The sequence below is a fragment of the Zootoca vivipara genome, chromosome 2 (assembly GCF_963506605.1).
Source record: "Zootoca vivipara chromosome 2, rZooViv1.1, whole genome shotgun sequence".
Taxonomy (NCBI): Eukaryota; Metazoa; Chordata; class Lepidosauria; order Squamata; family Lacertidae; genus Zootoca; species Zootoca vivipara.
Genome location: NC_083277.1, coordinates 37,851,776 through 37,875,037, shown reverse-complemented (window position 1 = coordinate 37,875,037; position 23,262 = coordinate 37,851,776). Strand labels below are relative to the sequence as shown.

Genomic DNA, 23,262 nt, shown 5'->3' with positions numbered 1-23,262 from the left:
TTGTGGTCTTTAATCAGATTTCGTCCTTTTCCTTGACATCACATGGTATCAGTTTTAAATCACATTTCCTGCCACAATCAATTTCCTCCCTTACATGGAGTCTCGTAGATCCATGCAACCAATCAGGTAAGACATAGAAGATGGTGTGATGTTGCCTGGTGACCCATGACATTACTATGTCAGTGAACATCGGCACAAGGAGTCCAAATAAATCAGAAACGAGCACAAGGCATGCTGCACTCACATGATGGCAGTGACGGCTGCTCCATTCAGATTACAAACAAGCATGGGCAAATGTCCCCAGCATAACAATTGTTGATGGATTCAAACCGTAACTCTCTACTACCAGCTGCCAAGTCAGTGAATCCCAGGACGACGACCAGGAACAGAACTTGCTCAACAGTAACTTGATTTTTGTTAACTTTTAATATATACACGCAGAATATACACAGACTCCTTCTCCAAACTCTACACTCCAACACCAAACCGCTGTGTCATACTGCTTATAAGGGAGAGCTTAGCCAATCACCACCTGTTGCTATGCTTCCCTGTCTCCAAGCAGACTTTCTCAAGCACTCTGTTTAACTTGGCTTGTTGCCAACTCACAAATTGCCTACTCCAAAAGCTGCTAGCATTCACATGTCTCAACAACAATTGTCACAAAATTCATGGTTGTACTCTGCAACAAAACAGAAGCCATACATGGAAGCAGGGTCAGCGTCAGGGGTCGGCATTTCCAGACATCTGCCAGTGCCTGTACTCCTGTCGGGGATCCACTGCTGATCACCAGAGCCTAGTGCTCCTCTTCCTCTTCTTTGTGGTTGCCATGTGTTAACTTGCCCCCTTTAAGCACAAAACCATTGAAAAGATGCAAGCAGCACTGTCTTGTCACCTTGCACTTCCCCTCTGGGTGGTTGTGTGGATTGGGCACAGAGAGACACGGCAAGTGAATGGAGTGCAGTGACATTAGACAAGAAAGAAGTGGGCACACTCAGAAAGGGGGTCCCACTGACAACATCTCACCCAGGGACCCCCACCCCACAAAAAAAAACTTGGAGCTACCACTGCATGGGTACTTTAGGCTCAGTTCTATTTTTTTCTGTTTCGCAAAACACATTCACCATTAGAAACGTTTAAGCGGATGCACGAAAAGGTTTTTGGTGGTGTGAGCAGAGCCTGTTGCGCTTACAACTGTACAGCTGTGGGCTCTGTTCTTTTGCTGTTGTTATTATTTATTTTTTTAGGTGTGGTCTCTGTTGAGTGAATGTGCATAGGCTGTGAAAGTAATTAAAGATGGGATACAAATTTGATTAGTTCACATTTAAAGGCACACCTCCCTAATTCACACTGCCTGAAACAGTATGTGAAATGAAAAGCATTTGTTCTTCAAAACTGTACACATTTTGAGATGCAATTCTCCAACCAAGTAATGGGAACTAAGATGGCAGGTACCAAAGAAAAGTATGCACCGATCCACGTATTAGTATAAAAAAAGCTCTACAAAAATACATTATATTAGAATCGTAGGCAAAATTGCAGGGGGGAAAGTGCATACAAAATTGCATGTAAATTTTAATCTATTAGGAGAAATATTCACTGGTGGTGAATTTTCATGAGAACTTTAAGAAAAATTAAGAAACTGTGGTGAACTGAATTTAAGATTGGGAAAAAGAAACTGGGAGAAACTGAAATCAACAGGTTTGCCAATTCCTAGACAGAATGAGCCAACACAATGCTCCTCCCACCCACATTGGTTCCCTGAACATGTTTTGAATGATTGAACCAGACTGACATTTTCACATTCAAATTACAGAGATGGGAAATGTAATGTAACCCAAAATCAAACTGCAAAGCTGGATAAAAAAATTCCTTCAGTAGCACCTTAAAGACCAACTAAGTTTATATTTTGGTATGAGCTTTCGTGTGCATGCACACTTCTTCAGATACTGAGCTGGATTTAAGCAATGTCTGTATGAATGGCCCTAGAAAGCATAGATAGCAAAGATGATCACCTGGCTACTCAACAATCCTTAGTCCCTCCTTTCCTCCCCTCAGCTTCTGGCACATAGCAATCTCATTCACACAGTCTCCTTACCCCTTACACAGAGATGCAGATTGCATAAGCCAATGTGGTGGTCACAGGATCCCTGGCTTTCCATCTCCTCCTCCACCCTGAAATCCTCTTTCCATCTCCTCCTCCTTCTTGAAGATTTTTTAACCATCTGGAAAACCTTGATAACTTTCTTCATTTTCTGTGCACCACCAAGGAGAGAGGGCGGAAGAGAAAGTGCAAGATCTACAAATCCGTTGAACTCCTATATTTGAGCAATCCTAGCTTCTTCATTTGAAAGAAGAATGGATATATATATACCAGGTCCTTCAGCAACACCCACAAGCGCTGGTGTGGTTGTAAAAATAAAACAAAACCTTCCCCGCATGTAGGGAGGAGGAAGAAAAGGTGGAAGGCATGAAGCCACAGCCTGTATGTGGTGCTCTCAAAAGTGTGAGCACACACACACACACGAGCACACACAGTTCATCTCTGGCAACTTGTGCAAGCAAATAACTCAGAAGGGCAGCAGCTCATTTTACGAGGTTTCCAATTTCTGTTCTCAGTGCTAGATGCATTCTGGCAGATCTCAAATGCTCTCAGGGCAAAGAGTGTCAACACTGGTGAAGAAAGAGCAGTGACTCCTCAAAACACAACATTGGCTTGAAGGATCAGAAATAGCCAGTACCGAACCTGAGAAAAGCATCCAAGTAGGCTTCTTAAAAAAGCAACAAACCTTTTTTTTTTTGGCTTTGGTTTCTAATATTAAACATTTATTTTGTTTATCTTGTTCTGTGGTACAGTAAATAGGCTCTTTAGAAATGGACATTGATATACAGTTGTACCTCCGCTTACGTATCCCTCTGCTTACGTAAACTTCAGGGTATGAAAGCGACAAACCCGGAAGTATATATCCAGGTTTTTGCTGCACACGCATGGGCAGAAGTGGCCCCTCCAGTTATGGAAATTTCAGGATCCGACCGTAGCTCTGGAATGGATCCTGTCCACAACTGGAGGTACCACTGTATTGGATAATTTCTGGCCAATGTCATACATTTCATTTTTGGGTAAGGTGTTTTTTGTGTGTGGTGGCAGTGCTAAGAATGTGTGGGTGGAGCTGTTTATCTGGGCCCATCAGGATATAGCTTCAAGCCTTGGTTGCCCTAGTTACTAGATTATCCTCACAGGGAGCTAGATGGGAGTGTGCTGCTTCTGCTGTGCCTCTCAGTGGCTTTTAATACCATCCATCATGGTAATATTCTGAACCAGTTTGCAGTGCCTCCAGTCCAGCCTTGTGGGTAGGACTTAGAAGGTAACTCTTGCATTTGACCCCTTGGCCTTTCGGTTGTGCTTTTCAAACCTGTTACAGGTTCACCCAGATCACCAATCTTATTTTCCAAGTCCTCCTCCTCCTCCTCCTACTCCTCCTCCCCCCTCTGCGATCACTTGTAGCCGAGTAAGATTGTCTTCCATGAACATGGTTTTAACAATGGGTCTGTAAGTGACTGGGGAGGCCAATTCTGGATCCACACGTCCTTCCACAGTGGGGACATTGGTTTCCAGGCGGGAGTTGATCATGGTGTGGATTTGCCAAGCGTGCCTTCCTCTTAGCACGTTTCTTCCTTGCGTCCTGAGATCGAGTTTCTTCAAAGCCCATGACACCTTTGGTAAAGGCTGTTCTCCAACAGGAGTGCTCCCAGGTCAGTGTTTCCCAGTTGTCAGTGTTTATACTACTTTTTTTTTTTAGATTTGCCTTGAGACAGTCTTTAAACCTCTTTTGTTGACCACCAGCATTACACTTTCCATTTTTAGGTTCGGAATAGAGTAGTTGCTTTGGAAGATGATCATCAGGCATCCGCACAACATGACCAGTCCAACGAAGTTGATGTTGAAAAATCATTGCTTCGACACTGGTGATCTTTGCTTCTTCCAGTACACTGATATTAGTTCGCCTGTCTTCCCAAGTGATGTGTAAAAATTTTCGGAGACACCGTTGATGGAATCTTTCGAGGAGTTGGAGATGGCATTTATAAGTGGTCCATGTTTCACAAGCATATAGTAAGGTTGGTAGTACAATAGCTTTGTAAACAAGCACTTTGGATTCCCTGCGAATGTCCCAGTCCTCAAACACTCTGCACTTCAATCGGGAGAAAGCCTCACTCGCAGAGCTCAGGCGATGCTTTTCAAACCTGTTACAGGTTCACCCAGATAACCAATCTTATCTTCCAAGTCAGTCTCCAACCCTCCTTCTTCCAGTGCCCACTCATCTGTGTTCAGCTACCTCTCCTCTGTGTCCACCCAGGACCTGACAGAGGGTGGGGCAGGTGGCAGTGATATTAGGGTTGTGCAAGCATTCTGGGGAAGAGATGTAACGTTTTTCTATAGGTTTGGACATTTATGTGGTTTCCTGTTTTCAGTTCTTTAAGATGAACTAATTCATCTTTAAGATGAACTAATTCAGGGTGCAGTCCCATAAACATTTACCAGCATCAGGGGCTCGAAAAGAAAGCACCAGTGCTTTAAATTGTGCTTGGGAACACACTGGAAGCCAACATCACAAATGCCAAAATCTCCTCTCCTACACATCAATTCAAAGTGTCCCTTCCATACACATCAATATTTTGGTTGGTTTTCTTTTTTGGCTCGCTGTAATCCTTCATAAATTCCCCATCAATAAGATTTATGAGTACAACTCCACTTTATTTCGATGGTTGTTTCTAACGCTAGTACTGCTGTTGCGTCGACATAATTAGCAATGAGTCTAATAATGCCGAGGCAATGTAATAGTCGTTTTATCAGCTTCCGGCTTCATTAGTCAGAGCTGACATAATCAATTCATGTTGCCACTAGCTGGGCCCAAGCAGCAGCAGCAGCACTTTCCATGTGTAACGAAAGCTGACCTGGGGAGCTGCAGGGGGGCAGGAATTTCCTTTTCCAACTGGCAGCAGGAGGGGATATGCCTGAAGGAGCAGCTCCATCCATAATGAATATTATTGCAATGCTGGCATGTTCACCATCCAATCCCAAAGAAATACTAAACACCTGAGAGGGTGCCTGAAGTGTTCCAACTATTTGAAAGTTGCCCACTTTAGTCAGGTAAGATGCATAGGGCTCCTATATTCTCTTCCTCTCTGGTCCTGTAAAAACTGGAACCAGATTTTTCTGGTCCTTGGACATTTCTGGTCCTTGGAGACCATCACACTCCCTCTACGGTTCAGAAATTTTGCTTATGTGGATGAAGCTAACCACATTTACCTAAAGTAATCCCTTTCACTTGTGGATCCCAGGCCTCTGCCTGGTTGTCCTACCTTCTGGAGTCAACCTTGGTTCTGTTGCTGGTCCTCTCCTCCTGCTTCCTGTGGGACAACACCACATTTTTCATTCCTCCAGGAGGTGGGTGGTGGTGGTGGTGCAAGCACTTACATCTGATGGACTTTCAAAAAGTGGTTGGAATCCATCTGCTCTCCTTTGTAATGACTGAGCCGGTTGAAATAGAAAATGCAGACTGTAGGGTCAGATCTGGATCCTGCTCTGTCAATCGTTCTCCTCTTACCTAGAAGGATCTCCAGTCTTTGCATGACAGGTTACATGGTGGAGCAATTGAATATGTATATACAAAGTAAGGACTAAGCTGTTCTACAGGTAGGGTTGCCAGACTCAATAGAGGACAGGACTTCTGTGCCTTTAATTGCCCTGCTCTCTTTTGAGTCTGGAAACCTTAAAGAGAAACCAGCAGACCCTTTGCTTGGAAATTAAACAAAGGGTCTGCTGGTTTCTCTTTAAGGTTTCCAGACTCAAAAGAGAGCAGGGCAATTAAAGGCACAGAGGTCCTGCCCTCTATTGAGTCTGGCAACCCTATCTACAGGTGTCTGTTGAAGGTCAGGGGCTGTCACAGGATAAAATATTAGGCAAGAGAGCTTTGTGGCACATGGCAGTGATGTGACCTGTTGAAAAAAACCAGCCATGCCACAGCCTGAAATGAAATATCTCATGAAAAGACCACAACTGTTGATCAGAGATCATATTATTATGGGAGATATTGAAAATCTCAATTGCTTTCTGTATGCTGCTGTAATCTAGTGGCTAAGAGATTAAACTGAGAACAGCAAATCAGGGATGGAGGAGGAAACTGGATCAGTTAGCCCATACCAAATTTGCACACCCTGAAGCAATATACAAACTGAAACACAGCTATCCTTTGAAATTTGCACTTACTGATATGTTCAACAGGTTCTTAGAATCAGTGTTTGGCCACAGGTTGCTCCACTTTTTTGTCACAATTGCCAACTTGTGGTTTCCGAAATGCTTGTGGTTTCTAAAGGGCCTCAGGCTGCTCCCAACCTTTGTCAGAGCAAGTTGCTTCCTCGGAGCTGTCCATGGTCCAACAAACAACCTTCAATCAGCCTTGTCTCCTTCCCTTTGTCCCCTTGTCCCCTTCCCCTTGCCAGCAACATGACTCATGGAGCCAGAACGTGACACAAATACACCAGGAATAGGGAACTCTGACTCACAAGTCCAGTTAGCTCCAGCATGGGCCCCAATTTGGCCCATGAGGCTGTTTCCCCAAGCCATGCCCACATGGCCCACACTCCTGATTATTCCAGCGCTGGGAACTATGTGACAGCACTGGCTGGCTGGGGTGGAGGAAAGGATCCACTCCCCCTCCCTGCCTGAGGTAGTTCTGCAACCCTGCATTGCACCACCCTTTGACAGCTCGCTACTCTGTGACTGTCTGGTCAGCCTAATAAAATGGATTTTATACCATTTACTCTCTCCCTCATTCTCTCTCTGTTTATCAGCTGCCTGCATTTTGGACCCATAGCCTGTGTATTGCTATGGGATTCTTGCCATGATTTCTCTTGCACTAGAAATTTTACCACTATACCATGGAGTAGGTGACTTGAGATAAAGTGCTGTCTCTCAGCCACGACAATATAGGAAGAATAACACCGACTTACAGATTTGTTGTGAAAATTGTAACTGACAGTACTTTGCAAAGTATTTCAAACACACTTGAACAGTGCTCCCCAACCTTTTTATCGCCGCGGACCAGTCAACATTTGATAATTTTACCGCGGCCCACTAAGGGGAGGACGTTGACTGTTTATATTTTATTTAGATTGTTTTGATTTAATAATTTTAATTTAATTGTATTTAAATGTTCCTTGGGCGGCCCGGTATCAATTGATCCACGGACCGGTAGCGGTCCGTGGCCCGGGGGTTGAGGACCACTGCACTAGAACACTCTATCCACACATTACTGAAAGCTGGGAGTGATAGCCGGATAAGGCTGTGCTGTCAGGAACGGCAACAATCACTTGCCTGTCTCTTTCCCACATTATTTTATTTAGATACTTCCACCTGCTCTAGCCCATCTTTTTATGAAAAAATATAGTCGATCTGGCAGTCCAAATAAAAGTAATATTTAAAAATAATATATCTGAATTCAATGACATGATAAAAAAGCACAATAAAAAATTCAATCAATATAACACAAAGGATTCAAGTAATTAAACCTAAAAAAAAGAGCGCTGAAAGAGGTAAGTCCTAGCTACCTGTGGAAAGACAAGCTGTGATCACACCAGGCAGACTTCCTTAGATCAGCAGTGCCACTACAATGAACACCAGCCAATGGCAGAGAAACAGGGAGAAGACTTTGGGCTCTCAAATTTCAGCAGTGCCCTGTGTGACACTAAAATTCAGCACACACCCACACACCCAGCCTCTTGCGCTCTGTTCTGCATCATTGTTGTGGCACCCCCACTGCGGCCAAACAGATTATGTCAAGGGTCAGGCCATTTTATTAACCCTGAATAATCTCACCAGCTTGCCTAAGCAAGCGTTGGCATTAAATAAGTGTTAAGTAATAGTATGAGTGGCACTATGTAGAAATCCAGGTGGCGCTGTGGGTTAAACCACAGAGTCTAGGGCTTGCTGATCAGAAGGTCAGCGGTTCAAATCCCTGCAACGGGGTGAGCTCCCATTGCTCGGTCCCAGCTCCTGCCCACCTAGCAGTTCGAAAGCACATCAAAGTGCAAGTAGATAAATAGGAACCGCTCTAGCGGGAAGGTAAACAGTGTTTCCGTGCGCTGCTCTGGTTCACCAGAAGCAGCTTTGTCATGCTGGCCACATGACCCGGAAGCTGTCTGCGGACAAACGTCGGCTCCCTCGGCCTATAGAGTGAGATGAGCGCCGCAACCCCAGAGTCGGACATGACTGGACCTGATGGTCAGGGGCCCCTTTACCTTTACCTATGTAGAAATGCACCTGCTGTATTTGAGGAAGAGCTGCAGGTCAATTATAAGAGCATGCTTTGTGCAGAAAAGACCCCTGGTTCAGTCCCCTGCATCTCCTGCCAGGGCTAGAAAAGACCCCGTCTGAAATCCTGGAAAGGCACTGCTAGCTGCCGTAGACAATATGGAGCTAGATGAGCCAATATTACGAGTCAATGGAAGGCAGCTATCTATGCACAAGCACCAGTCTTGGCTGGTTTGCATCGCTGAGACAATTCCTGGGTTTCTTCCACCATAAACCCCTGGTTCCAGAATGTATTTGCTTTCTGAAACTGATTGTTTGCAGTCCATTAAGCCGCAGCTTGGATTTGGGTCTCTGGGTGTGCTGGAGGCCTGCCCATCTCCTCAATAACAGATCTCCTGCAACGGAATTAGGGCAGCACTGCAGTTTCCCTCATTTACGTGCATGATTCATGCTCCGTTTGTGGCTGCTTATTCCATGGATATAAATATCGTGTTGCAGGGTTGTAATCACAGCTTGTGTAATGGAAGTAGAGAATTCCCCAGCCTTAGTAAAGAACGAGGCTGCAAGACTCTAGGAATCTGCAGCACAAGAAACAAAATCAGGCTCTGCTGTAAGCAGTCATCGGGAATGCCAGCAAGGGAAGATTCTGCCTCCCCAATAATACTGAGGTTTGAGTAAGTGCAGCTCTCTTCTAGTTTAGCTCAGTCTTCACCAACCGGGTGCCTCCTCTGCTGTTCCAGACTACAACTCCCATCACTCCCAATCGCTGCTGGCTGGGACTGATGGGACTTGCAGTCCAGAACAAGTGGAAGGCACCAGGCTGCTGAAGGCTGGTTTAGCTGTTCCATGAATTTCAGAGCTCTCTATTTGTCCCCTCCAGCATTGGTCAGAAAGCTTGCTTTCCTGATCCTCTGTATCATATCTGATTTTTTTTTTCCTGTTGGAAGTTCACTTTCATTTGCTTAGATATCTCTCTCCATCTATCACATTTATAGCCCATCTTTCCTTCAAGGAGCTCAAGGCTCCTTGGGTTGCTCCCTCCCAATTTTATCTTCATAACAACCCTGTGAGGTAGGTTAGGCTGGGAGAATGTGACTGTCACCCGGTAAGTTTCAAGGGTGTGCAGGGATTTGAACCCTGGTCCCCCAAGGCATAGTCCAGCAATCTGACCAGTACATCAAACTGGCTCTCTTTTAAGTTCATGACATCCTCCCCTATGTGAATGCTTTGAAGGGATGTCTGGCTGAGCTCAACTTTGGATATACGATTAAAGGAAGAGCAGAGTACATCTGGATAGGTAGAAAATTGTGGTATAGAGAACAAGAGTTTGGTTGTGGCTAATTTTCCTGAAAACCTCCATCATCATCTGAAATGAATAGACCATGTAGTTGAGCCCCTTTTGCTTTCCCCCCCTTTTAAGCAAACCATTCACTTATCATGTTCCTCTCAATTTGACTTGTTTATTTTGGGGTTAAATAATAAAGGAACAGCACTGACACAAACACCATGATGTGAGTCACTAGATTGTAGGGTAGGCTTTTGCCTGACAAGGCGGAGAGTTAATGATTATTCTTGCAGCAAAAATGTATAACTCCCCCCTGCTCTCCTTAGAGAAGGTTCTATATTTACTAAAAGGGCTTTGGCAGTGTGTGAATCTGTATACCAGAAGGTCAATGCATGTCTTAGGATGTGATGCTCAATGCTCTTTATTTGAGGGACAGAAAAAGTCCTGGCCATGGGCTTAATGGAGAAGAATAGCCACTGCTGCAACCACAGCTCCACCACACATACCAGCCAGTGTGGAAGGAGTAGAGGACAGGGGGAAATGCCCTTATGCTATGCCAGCTGCTAGGTGTGACAGAGAGACCCAGATCAGGTCCACTGCTATCCCATGATGGCAGCAGAGTTGGCTCAGCATCTGGTGGAAATAGAGTGTGTTCAACTTCTGGTTACTCTGGGAATTCAATGAAGGGGAAAAAAAGTTGGAGCATTCTTACATGTATTTCTGCATCAGTACCAGAAATACATCTTTGGGTTACATCTTCCAGAGTTAAAGTGGCCCTATCAAAAAGGTCCTCTCCTTCCTACCTATTAAGAGAGGACTTCCAACATGATGACCTTCAAACAGAATGGGCTCTCTGTTTTGTTTATTGATATTATTACATCGAGGTCACATTCCTACCAACAAGCCTACTTCTATTTCTGAGTAAATTTTATTAGATTTGAAAAGAGAAATAAAAGATTATTATCAAATATCTTTTTTTATACAAACTAAAATGTTAATCTAGATAAACACTCTGAACCAGAGGAAAAAAGAAAGACAGAAAATAGAAAAAAGTGAGAGGAGACAGAGGTATAGAGATAGAAAAAACATTGAAAGAGATAAAGACAATTAAAGTTAAGAAACAAAAGAACTTCCAAGTTTTCATCTATCAGCTATATATAAACATTATTCAACTCATCCACTCCAATATAACACAGAGCAAGATTACTTTCTATAAACCAACATTATCTTTAGCCTTCAAACTCAAATAGGATTACTTCATTTTCATGCAAAAAGTTTCCAATCTTCAGTAAATGTTAACAATGACTTTTCTCTAATTAAACATGTCAATTTCTCCATCTCAGCTAAGTCCAATAAAAGTCTTGCTGCCACAATCATATATTGAAACAAAGTTCTATGATCTTTATTTTCCCTGATTGCACAGTGTAAGCATTGTTGTATGGATCTGTTTGCATGCTGGTTACTTTAGGAAATAGGCAGTGTATATAAATGGCATATAACACTGGATGTAGAATAATGCAAATAATATGCAATAACTGTTTGTTAATTTTAGAAGAACTCGTTAAAAATAAACCTCACTTCTCATCAAGATCAAGGAGTGAGACAGGAATTAATAAAAAGTATGTTGGCACTGTGGGTTAAACCACTGAGCCTAGGGCTTGCTGATCAGAAGGTTGGCGGTTCGAATCCCTGTGACGGGGTGAGCTCCCGTTGCTTGGTCCCAGCTCCTGCCAACCTAGCAGTTCGAAAGCACGTCAAAAATGCAAGTAGATAAATAGGAACCGCTACAGCAGGAAGGTAAACGGCGTTTCCATGTGCTGCTCTGGTTCGTCAGAAGCGGCTTTGTCATGCTGGCCACATGACCTGGAAGCTATACGCCGGCTCCCTCGGCCAATAATGCGAGATGAGCGCGCAACCCCAGAGTCACTCACGACTGGACCTAATGGTTAGGGGCCCCTTTACCTTTTATGTGTAAACAAGCCCAACACTGAGATCTTTGGAAAACCACTAGCAATGATGGCTATGCTTTGCCTCCACAGCCAGAGGCAGTAATGCTTCTGAACCCTAGTTGCTGGAAACCACAGGAGGGAAGAGCGCTCTTGTGCTCGATTCCTGCTTGTGGGTTTCCCACAGACACCTGGGTGGCCACTGTGAGAACAGTGATGCTGGACTAGATGGGCCTGTTGCCTGATCCAGCAGGCTCTTCTTATAGTCTTTAAATTTCATCCCTATGCACAACCGAGAAGGGTAGGCACCAAAAGTGACAGCAGAGCAAGCAGTTCCGATAACTCCATCAAGGAATGACACAAATTCAGTCTAGCTTGCCTCTCCTGCAATTTTTGTTGTTGTTGTTCCTGTTTTAGCACAAGGCAGAGGAAGGCAATAATTCCTCTGAGTGGTTCTTACTATGAATAAGCCCAATAGGGGATTCGTTCCTTGAAAGACTAGCCCCTACTTGTCAGCGAAGGAAAAAGAAATATGAAACCATATACTGTAATCAATACTTGGCCTATTGCAGATTCCACAGTTTCTTCCTCCCGCAGAGTACATCAGTTGACTAACCTTTCCTGTCCAGAGCAGAGAAATATCTTGACTCCTTGACTATCACCTTGGGAGCAGGATTCACCACAGCTGGGAAGAAACCAGCAGCAAGGGGAACAGGGACATGTTCACTGAGCAATGCAGGTATACAAATAAGCCTCTTTATAGAACATGGATCCCTTCATGGATCAATGCCTTGTCGTGGCGAAGGGGCTTGAATAACTCAGAGAAGCTATGAGCTATGCCATGCAGGGCCACCCAAGATGGACAGGTCATAGTGGAGAGTTTTGACTAAACGTGATCCACCTGGAGAAGGAACTGGCAAGCCACTCCAGTATCCCTGCCAAGAAAACTCCATGGACAAAGACAACAGGCATATAAAAGTTATGACGCTGGAAGATGAGCCCCTCAGGTCGGAAGGCGTCCAACATGCTACTGAGGAAGAGCGGAGGACAAGTACAAGTAGATTCAGAGCTGATGAAGCGGCTGGGCCAAAGCCGAAAGGACGCTCAGTTGCGGATATGCCTGGAAGCGAAAGGAAAGTCCGATGCTGTAAAGAAAAATATTGCATAGGAACCTGGAATGTAAGAACCATGAGTGGAGGTAAGCTGGATGTGGTCAAAAATGAGATGACAAGAATAAATATCGACATCCTGGGCATCAGTGAACTAAAATGGAAGGGAATGGGCGAATTCAGTTCGGATGACTATCATATCTACTACTGTGGGCAAGAATCCTGTAGCAGAAATGGAGTGGCCCTCATAGTCAACAAAAGAGTGGCAAAAGCTGTAATGGGATGCAATCTCAAAAATGACAGAATGATCTCGATACGAATCCAAGGCAGACCTTTTAACATCACAGTAATCCAAGTTTATGCACCAACTACCGGTGCTGAAGAAAGTGAAATTGACCAATTCTATGAAGACCTACAACACCTTCTAGAAATGACACCAAAGAAGGATGTTCTTCTCATTACAGGGGACTGGAATGCTAAAGTAGGGAATCAAGAGATAAAAGGAACAACTGGCAAGTTTGGCCTTGGAGTTCAAAATGAAGCAGGGCAAAGGCTAATAGAGTTCTGTCAAGAGAACAAGCTGGTCATCACAAACACTCTATTCCAACAACACAAGAGACGACTCTACACATGGATATCACCAAATGGACAGCATCGAAATCAGATTGATTATATTCTCTGCAGCCAAAGATGGAGAAGCTCCATACAGTCAGCAAAAACAAGACCTGGAGCTGACTGTAACTCAGATCATCAGCTTCTTATAGCAAAATTCCAGCTTAAACTGAAGAAAGTAGGAAAAACCACTGGGCCAGTAAGATACAATCTGAATCAAATCCCTTATGAATACACAGTGGAAGTGAGGAACAGGTTTAAGGATTTAGATTTGGTGGACAGAGTGCCTGAAGAACTATGGATGGAGGCTCGTAACATTATACAGGAGGCAGCAATGAAAACCATCCCAAGGAAAAGGAAATGCAAGAAAGCAAAATGGCTGTCCAACGAGGCCTTACAAATAGCGGAGGAGAGGAGGCAAGCAAAATGCAAGGGAGATAGGGAAAGATACAGGAAACTGAATGCAGATTTCCAAAAAACAGCAAGGAGAGACAAGAGGGTCTTCTTAAATGAGCAATGCAAAGAAATAGAGGAAAACAATAGAATGGGGAAAACCAGAGATCTGTTCAAGAAAATTGGAGATATGAAAGGAACATTTCGTACAAAGATTACCATAATCAAGGACAAAGGTGGTAAGGACCTAACAGAAGCAGAAGACATCAAGAAGAGGTGGCAAGAATACACAGAGGAATTATACCAGAAAGATATGGAGGTCTCGTACACCTCAGGTAGTGTGGTTGCTGACCTTGAGCCAGACATCTTGGAGAGTGAAGTCAAATGGGCCTTAGAAAGCATTGCTAATAACAAGGCCAGTGGAAGTGATGATATTCCAGCTGAACTGTTTAAAATTTTAAAAGATGATGCTGTTAAGGTGCTACACCCAATATGCCAGCAAGTTTGGAAAACTCAGCAATGGCCAGAGGATTGGAGAAGATCAGTCTACATCCCAATCCCAAAGAAGGGCAGTGCCAAAGAATGCTCCAACTACCGCACAATTGCGCTCATTTCACACGCTAGCAAGGTTATGCTTAAAATTCTACAAGGCAGGCTTAGGCAGTATGTGGACCGAGAACTCCCAGAAGTGCAAGCTGGATTTCGAAAGGGCAGAGGAACCAGAGACCAAATAGCAAACATGCGCTGGATTATGGAGAAAGCTAGAGAGTTCCAGAAAAACGTCTACTTCTGCTTCATTGACTATGCAAAAGCCTTTGGCTGTGTCGACCACAGCAAACTATGGCAAGTTCTTAAAGAAATGGGAGTGCCTGATCACCTCATCTGTCTCCTGAGAAATCTCTATGTGGGACAAGAAGCTACAGTTAGAACTGGATATGGAACAACTGATTGGTTCAAAATTGGGAAAGGAGTACGACAAGGTTGTATATTGTCTCCCTGCTTATTTAACTTATATGCAGAATTCATCATGCGAAAGGCTGGACTAGATGAATCCCAAGCCGGAATTAAGATTGCTGGAAGAAATATCAACAACCTCAGATATGCAGATGACACAACCTTGATGGCAGAAAGCGAGGAGGAATTAAAGAACCTTTTAATGAGGGTGAAAGAGGAGAGCGCAAAATATGGTCTGAAGCTCAACATCAAAAAAACCAAGATCATGGCCACTGGTCCCATCACCTCCTGGCAAATAGAAGGGGAAGAAATGGAGGCAGTGAGAGATTTTACTTTCTTGGGCTCCTTGATCACTGCAGATGGTGACAGCAGTCACGAAATTAAAAGACGCCTGCTTCTTGGGAGAAAAGCAATGACAAACCTAGACAGCATCTTAAAAAGCAGAGACATCACCTTGCCGACAAAGGTCCGTATAGTTAAAGCTATGGTTTTCCCAGTAGTGATGTATGGAAGTGAGAGTTGGACCATAAAGAAGGCTGATCGCCGAAGAATTGATGCTTTTGAATTATGGTGCTGGAGGAGACTCTTGAGAGTCCCATGGACTGCAAGAAGATCAAACCTATCCATTCTTAAGGAAATCAGCCCTGAGTGCTCCCTGGAAGGACGGATCGTGAAGCTGAGGCTCCAATACTTTGGCCACCTCATGAGAAGAGAAGAATCCTTGGAAAAGACCCTGATGTTGGGAAAGATTGAGGGCACTAGGAGAAGGGGACGACAGAGGACAAAATGGTTGGACAGTGTTCTCGAAGCTACGAACATGAGTTTGACCAAACTGCGGGAGGCAGTGCAAGACAGGAGTGCCTGGCGTGCTATGGTCCATGGGGTCACGAAGAGTCGGACACGACTAAACGACTAAACAACAACATAGAACATGGAAAATTCTTCCTACTCTGGGGCTCTGCAGAATATTAGTTCCAATGGTGGGACAACGTACTGGGGCAATTGGACAAGGGTACAGGGCATCTGTGCCTGGCGTCCAAAATGAAAAACAGCAGAGGCGCACAACAGCTGAAGAGAACATCTGCTGATTAATTTTAAAGCATCATAATATGTGCACAAAGACTTCAGATCATCTCTCTTTTCATTACTCTCCAATCAGTCTTATTTATTTAGCATTTATTTATTTATTACATCTCCTCTCTTAGGAGTCCAAGGTGGCTAACAGAATACCAACCAGTTCAAAAACTTTAAAGCGCCATACAGAATAATAGAACGCAGAATTCAGAGTACTGCAGACAAGGGACAACGGGTCTTCAGTGGCATTCATGCTTCCTCAAAGGCCTGGATTAACAGATGGTTCTTCAGCTGCAGGGGGGAAGCATGTTAGTGGTGTAAGCAACAACTGCTGGTCTACGGAGTTCCATAGCTGGAGTGCCACCACAGAGAAGGCCATATCTCAAGTTGATGCCAAACAGGCCACTCCCAGTAATGAACCATGAGCAGGGCCTTCCCCACAGATTTCAAGGTGCATATCTGTAGGTATTGGGGAGTCTGTTTCTGTTCAGTCCTGCGGGAATTTCATATGGTTTCCCCAGACGTTTCAACCGTTTTCAAGGTCACAAATGCACTGTTCAAATAGCCATCCAACATGAGAGGGGGGCAGAATGAGCTCTTCAGTTGCATCGCCAGCTTTTTAACCTCTTTTGTCGTGAACAGGAGGCTGAAGATTTGCAGTGGCAAGATTTCTCTGCTCCTCCCGGCGGAAGGGCAATCCCCTAAGCATGGAGAGTGAAAGGGGCCAGTGTCAGTGATTCAAAAGAAGAGGTGGAACCAGGAAGCATGGCTCAGCTCCAACCCTCAGCCTCCAGTCCCAGGGCCTGCTGCACCTTGCTATGGAACCAAAGAGCTGATAATGATCCTTATGCCTGCTTTCTGCTGCTGTTTCTGAAAGAATCTAGCCACCCCTTGCATTGGCAGTCAACATGGCAAACCTGTTTTCATCAGATGACTGAAATAAATAAATAAACTTGAAACTGTAGTGGAAATGGGGACTGCCTTTGTAAATAATATGAAAGAGCAATCACAGTGAGAAAAAGATTTATGAGATACCCCTGATCTCCAAGCGATCAGTAGCTCAAAAAATACGTGGTCCTTTTCTGTAGCAATTCTTCTCCTTTCTGTTAATCAAACTGCCTTCCTTTAGAGTTGCATGATTTCCAGCTGGTTTGCCACTTCCCATTAATTAACACACTGCCTGAATGCCAAAGCCCACGTCTTGCAGCTGGGATATTGCCTGTTCACCACAGTAAAACACCGTGCTGCTATTAATGTTCGTAGGAGAGAACATTAGGAGATGAATGTGGATGCTTAATGCAAGCGATCAGAAGCTCTGCTCTGCTCTCTAGGTTTGCAGCTGATGGGATTTTCTTTCTTTTTTTAGTAATGAGAAGAAGATGAGGCTGCAAAACGAGGTCACACACTTCAAATCTTTCCAGTTATGACTTCCACAGCATCTTTCCCCTTTCAGAATGGACTATTAAAGCAACAAACACCTTACCGTGTTTCCCCTTTTTTAAGACACCGTCTTACAACAATTTTTCTCAAAAAAACACAGGGTGGCTTACTTTCGGTGGGATGTCTTATTTTTTACTACCGGTATGGTTTTTATGGTATTACCCCTTACGGCCTCCTCGGCCGGGCCAGACCGCTGACTCGGGGCACTGCTGGGTGCTTGGCGCTGCAGCAGCTGGTTCCGGGTGGTGGGGCGGCAGGCCTCCTCGGCTGGGCCAGGCGAGGCCGCTGGTTCAGGTGCTCCACCCGATCGTCTAATAATGCAATGAGCACAGTTGCAAAGAACAATATCCCTGAGCTGCTTTCTCATCCAGGTCCTGCGCTTGGCTCCCAACTGAAGGCACCGCGCGCAGCGTGGGGAGTTCGCTGGGGCAGAAGGGGCCTCGGGAAACTTGGTTGCCCAGGGAGCGCCCCAACCAAACTCCATGCAACCTTCCCCCCTGTCCCCTGATGCCCCTTTCTGAGCACCCCTGACCCCTTCCCCAGGGGCGCGGGCGCGTGCCGGGGGTAGGAAGGGAAAAGGGGAAGCGCAAGCCCTTCCTTGGCGCTTCGGCCTTGAGGACTCTCGCCGGGCATCTGTGCTTGGGTCCGCCGGGAGCTGGCCCGCCAGGGCGAGACTTGTTGAGGCCGCCCTCCGGCGTCGCCCCTTCGATCTGCGCCTGGCCCCTCCCGCGGGGCTGGAGCTCGCCGGGCAGCGCGCTCGCAGTGCCTCTGCTGCGGTGGCGGCAGCGGCAACAGCGGCTCTTCCTTGCGCTCTTTCCCAGCTCCCGCAGGCAGAATGGTGGCCATAGCCCAGCAGCCCTCAGCGGGCTGCGGGACGGGTCCGTAGCTGGTGCGGGGTGGTGTCCTTTGCTGCGATCGGGAGCCAGAAGCGCCGGGCGTCGCGCCAAGTGTCCGCGCACCCCTCTTACTCTCGCTCTCTATGGATGGGAGAGCGGGGGGCGGCCCCAGGGTGCCCGGCTCGGAGAGCCCCAACTGGGCTGTGGAGTAGCTGCTGGAGCTCAACAACATTATCGAGAACCAGCAGAAACTGCTGGAGACGCAGCGGCGCCGGATCAAGGAGCTGGGCTCACTGCTTCTTCCAGGGAGACTTTACAGTGTCTTCATGCGGCAGAGGGGCTGCCCGCCGCCGGGCCCGCTGCCCTCAGGGAGACAAGAAACAGGGTCCTCTTAAATGGCGTTTTTAAACACCATTTTCTTCCCCGTGCTTCCCACCTCCGCTGCATCGGAGCGCAGCAGAACAGCTGATTGGAGCCTGGCTTCACAACTGAGCGCACTCCTGCAGTGCCGGCTGCAAGGAGTGACTCTATGAGTGGAGGTGCCTGTGGGGGTTGGTTTCCGCGGTGTGGAAGTATGGCTTATTTTCGGGGAATGCCTTATATTTCTCAGATGCTTAAAAACCCTGCCATGGCTTACTTAATGACTACGTATTAAAAAGGGGGAAACACGGTATTAAGAGAAGAAAGCAAAGCTGGAGGAACTGGGCTAAACTGGGCTCCAGTTTAAACTGGCACAACGCCTTGTTTAGCAGTGTGGCTGGTGCAATCAAAGAGGACTGTGGGAATATTGATTAAAAATAGGTTGCCTTTTCCCTTTTCTCGGTTTAAGAATATATTAATAACCTGCTGGATCAGGCCAATGGCCCATCTAGTCCAGCATCCTGTTCTCACCATGGCCAAACACATGCCTCAATCAGGATCTGAGCACAAGAGCACATTTCCCTCCCATGGTCTCTAGTAACTGATATTTGGAAGTATTATTGCCTCTAACTGTGGAAGCAGAGCAGAGCCATCATGGTTAGTAGACATTCATAGTCTTCTCCTCCATGAGTATGTTCAATCATCTTTTAAAGCCATCCAAATTGGTGGCCATCACCGCCTCCTTGGTTGGACTATGCACTGTGTGAAGAAGCACTTTCTTTTATCTGTCCTGCACCTTCCTTTCATTCAGCTCCATTGGATGTCTACGAGCTCTAGTGTTGTCAGGGAGGGATAAAAACTCTTTTCTATCCATCTTCTCCATGCTGTTTAGTCTACTATGTATCTTAGGGTTAGGGTATAAAGCAATACAGTGGTTCCTTGGTTTAAGAACAGCTTAGTTTATGAACAACCTGGATTAAGAATGCTGCAATCCCGGAAATAGGTGTTTTGGTTTGTGAACTTTGCCTTAGGATAATAACATGTTTTGCTTCCTGTTGAGTGTGTTCCATTTGTAAATTGAGCCCCCTGCTGCTGTGTGAAAGCACACCTTGGTTTAAGAATGCTTTGGTTTAAGAACGGACTTCCGGAACGGATTAAGTCAGTAAACCAAGGTACCACCGTACAGTTGAATGAATAGAATAGCAAAAGTAGCAGGCAAGCATTGTTGAAAATTCTAAGCCTTTGATTCTCAAACAATCCCCTCCTAGAGCCCTCAGAGGTAACCCAGAAGTAACTGCAAGGGTGGTTGAGTTTTTGTCAAGAGTGTCTCTTAAGAGTGGTGAATGGCGCTATTTAGCAGGAATAAATCCCAATGAAAATCCTCATTATTATATATTTTACATGGCTGTTTATTTGTATATATTTTAAATTTTGTTATATACGGATGTTTTATGATGGCCTATACTTGTAAAGCCTAATAAAGCTTTGGCCAAGTAAGCTAAGAATGGAATCATACTCCAATGTGTGCTTCAGACTGCATTCCTATACACATTTATCCAGGAGTATGTCCTACTGAACTTCTGAGTGCACATGATTTCAGTGTATTGTCACCTAACATTGTCTAGATTGGTTCTGTTCCACCACAGGATTCAAGGTTCAGAAAAATGAAACCCACAGCAGCTTCTAAATTTCTGATCTTGGTTTTCAGCACGCATGCCACTACTGTGGCCAAAGTAGAGAATCACTACACAAACAACCACATAACAGTCCTACCAAACGACGTGGTACTGAACTTTCTGTTGAGACTTACTTCTGAGTAAACATGTTTAAAATTACAGCAGACATCAGGAGACTTGTGTCTGAACTTGGGGGCATTTGAAATGGCTAGCTTTGACAGACGTGAACTTTAATATTGGTAAATTTGCTTTGAAGATTCAGTTCAGCTCTGCTCTGGGTTCTATTTGTTTGACGAGGGACCTCAAGGGTAATGTCATGAATTTAATGTCAAAACAGCACAGCAATTAGTGATGATGACTGCCTTGCATCAAATGCTCGCAGTAACTGACATCTCCAGATAAAGCAGCAAGAGGGATGCAGATCCCACAAAATGTTAACTCAATCCTCTACTCCATGGCTGGGGAATCTGTGGTTGTCCTCCTGTCGGACTCGGTAGACTCCAGATGCCATTGGCCCTAGTCAACATGGCCAATAGTGAAGCCTGAAGTGAAGTGGAGTCCAGCAAAATCTACATCTTTACCCCTTTACTTCACCACTCTTGCTTGTTGCTGAAAAGCTCGGCAAATGGCAGTCAGCCAAGGAACATTCTCCCCTCTGGAGCCAACTTCAGCATTGCTTAGAACAGAATTCAGGACTGATCTGCATGTTCAGAAACACACATAGTTCTATACTCCTCAACTGGGACAGTGCCAGTGTGCAATATTAATACAGAGGAGATCACATGACAGAGTCCTCTTCTGTGTTAAAACTAAACTATTGCCTGTTTTTTTAATATTTTATTAAAGGTTTTTTTTGGTTTGCAAAGATATGCGCAATGTCTCTCATAATATTTTTACAAATCAGTTTCATTTGTTGAGACATTGGGAAGAAAAGGGGAAGAGAGGTAGATGGGGGGAGGGTGGGTGGGGGGTGTTGATAGTCAATATATCGGGGAGAAGGTCTCAGGCTTGCCAGCATTTCAGAACAGCATACTTCCAGGTAGGCTACACCAGATGCTATTTTTTTAACCCTGTAGATCGGTCCTAAGCACATTTTCAGTGGGTAGTCTATTCAAAACAGTAGCAACAGAACAATCCAATTTTTACCTCCACCAGAGCTGAAAGCACAATAAAAGTCAGAGTCACATCTTACAGGTCAATTTTTCAAAGTTCAAAGCCCTGAGATGGAGCTCAACAAGGGAGGTGGTGGCAGAGTTCTCATGTAAAAAGCTGCGACCCTAACTGGAGGGTAACAGGGGCTTAATGTTCCATGAAAACCAGCCCGTCCACCTGTACCAAGTTTCCCCTGGGAGTGTGTTTGGAGGTGGCAGATCAGGGCAACTGGGAATTCTTGTCTGCCTCAGACTCAACCAGAGTTTGAGGGGGGAGAATGAGGGATTTAAAAGCTCACCTCTTGTTTGAGGTTGGCTTCTGGAGCCCTAAAGGAACATCTCCAAGCCTGGCTGCTCAAAAGCGCTTCACCAGCAGTTATTCTCCATTCTCCCCCCAGCTCCCATTTTTCTCTTCTTGGCTTCAAAGCAGCGGTGGTGAGCCTTGCACAGGTCTTGTTGAAAGCAGTCATGGGGTAAAGTCCTTCATGGTTTTATCACTGAAAGATTGTCTTTAATTGCTCAGCATGTGGACAGTTTTGACAGCCAAATCACAGAGTGCCCTTGAGATGTGCCATTTGGGGCTGGCACCGATGATTGATTTGAACTTTGCTAGCTTTCTTCACAGGTTCACCATGGCAAATGGAAATTGTAGTAAAAGCAGCAGGGAGACTGAAACTAATGGGACCAAGTGGTCACTTGAGATAAAATCCCAGCTCTGTTTAAGTTACCGCCTAAAACTTCTTCAGCACGGTCTCTATTTTTATTGCTATGTATTTGGGGGAGAATATGACATATTATGCTTGGTTTTAATTATTGTTAGCCACCTCAGGGATGTGGGGCAGGGTAATATTTTAAATATAAAGTAAAACATAGATCGGGGTGAGACCATGATGTCTTTCTCTTTCTTTCTTTCTTTCTTTCTTTCTTTCTTTCTTTCTTTCTTTCTTTCTTTCTTTCTTTCTTTCTTTCTTTCTTTCTTTCTTTCTTTCTTTCTTTCTTTCTTTCTTTCTTTCTTTCATTACTGAGCTCAGTAGGGGGCGTTCCCAGTCCAACCTGGAGATGCCAGGGATTGAACATAGGGATGCTCCACCTGTGAGCTGCAGTTCTTAGGAAATGAGGCTCAAGTTCTAGAGAGGGGAATAGTTGGGGAAATGGAATAGGAAGTCTTGGGCAGGAAAGTCTCATGGACAGGCCACTCCCTTAGGCTGCTGGGTGAGGACAAACATATCAGAGCATAGTTGAAACACGGTGAAGTGTTGCCTCTGGTCTTGTGTCTGCAAGTGGTTTAATCTAATGAAATAGATCTGGATGAAAGACTTGAAGAGCTATCACATCATCTATCATGTGGCTGGGCTATGCATATGGATAAGCCCCAAGCCATTAAACTTAATGGCAGTCAGGGAAAATGGTGGGTGGAGTTGCATATACTTAAACTTTGCAGCCAGCTGTACCCATAACTGGAGATTTGATTGATACAGAAGTTACTCCAAACACAAAATTACAGCTTTACAGGCAACAGGAACATCAAATGAATACTTAATATTTTTGTATATCCATGTGTGAGATATTTAAGTAATAAGGTCTGTCAGAGAGAATGAGAGCCATAAGCTAATTGCATCTCTGGGGTATTTTTGAAGCACAAGGTTCAGGCAAGTGCCTCTGATCCTTCCAGCATGTGATTATCCCCTGATTATAATAACCTCCTGAGGAATGGTGTTGTTGCCAGAGAGAAGGATCCTGCCACTTTGGCCAGTTTCATGGATTGTATTGCTTGGCAGTAAGGCAACACAGTCCTCTTTCATTAGCCAGGTCATGGTTAGAGTTATGACATGGGACTCTCGATGCAGCAGCTACTGCTGCTGCTGTTGGCTTTCATCATTATAACCCCCCCTTGGTAATTATTTATATTCTGAAAAATTGGGAAATAGATACATTCATATGTGTATTATTATTTATTTAATGGATTTATTATTTATTTAATGGATTTCTGTTCTGCTAGTCAAAATATACCATCTTCCCATTGTGACTCACAACATATAAAAACAATTTAAAACCAGTGGCGGGAGGAGGGGCTCAAAGAATACAATAATAGCATAGCTGCCAAGTCTCCCGTATTCC

The 23,262-nt window shown here is 44.8% G+C and overlaps 1 protein-coding gene across 5 annotated transcripts in view; it reads right to left on the bottom strand.

Moving 5' to 3' along the window:
• The window catches only part of GRIP2 (glutamate receptor interacting protein 2), a 380,534-nt gene that overhangs the window by 201,364 nt on the left and 155,908 nt on the right, over positions 1-23,262 (bottom strand). For 2 of the 5 annotated variants that reach the window (XM_035106510.2, XM_035106512.2), the window contains exon 1: positions 2,096-2,476. The exons of 1 other annotated variant lie outside the window; for it this stretch is intronic. In XM_035106510.2, the coding sequence (XP_034962401.2) occupies positions 2,096-2,249 (154 nt within the window). In that variant the 5' untranslated portion in view covers positions 2,250-2,476. Of the gene's footprint in view, positions 1-244; positions 2,067-2,095; positions 2,477-23,262 lie in introns of those variants that run through there. 2 more of the 5 variants (XM_035106518.2, XM_035106517.2) reach the window with 2 other exon arrangements.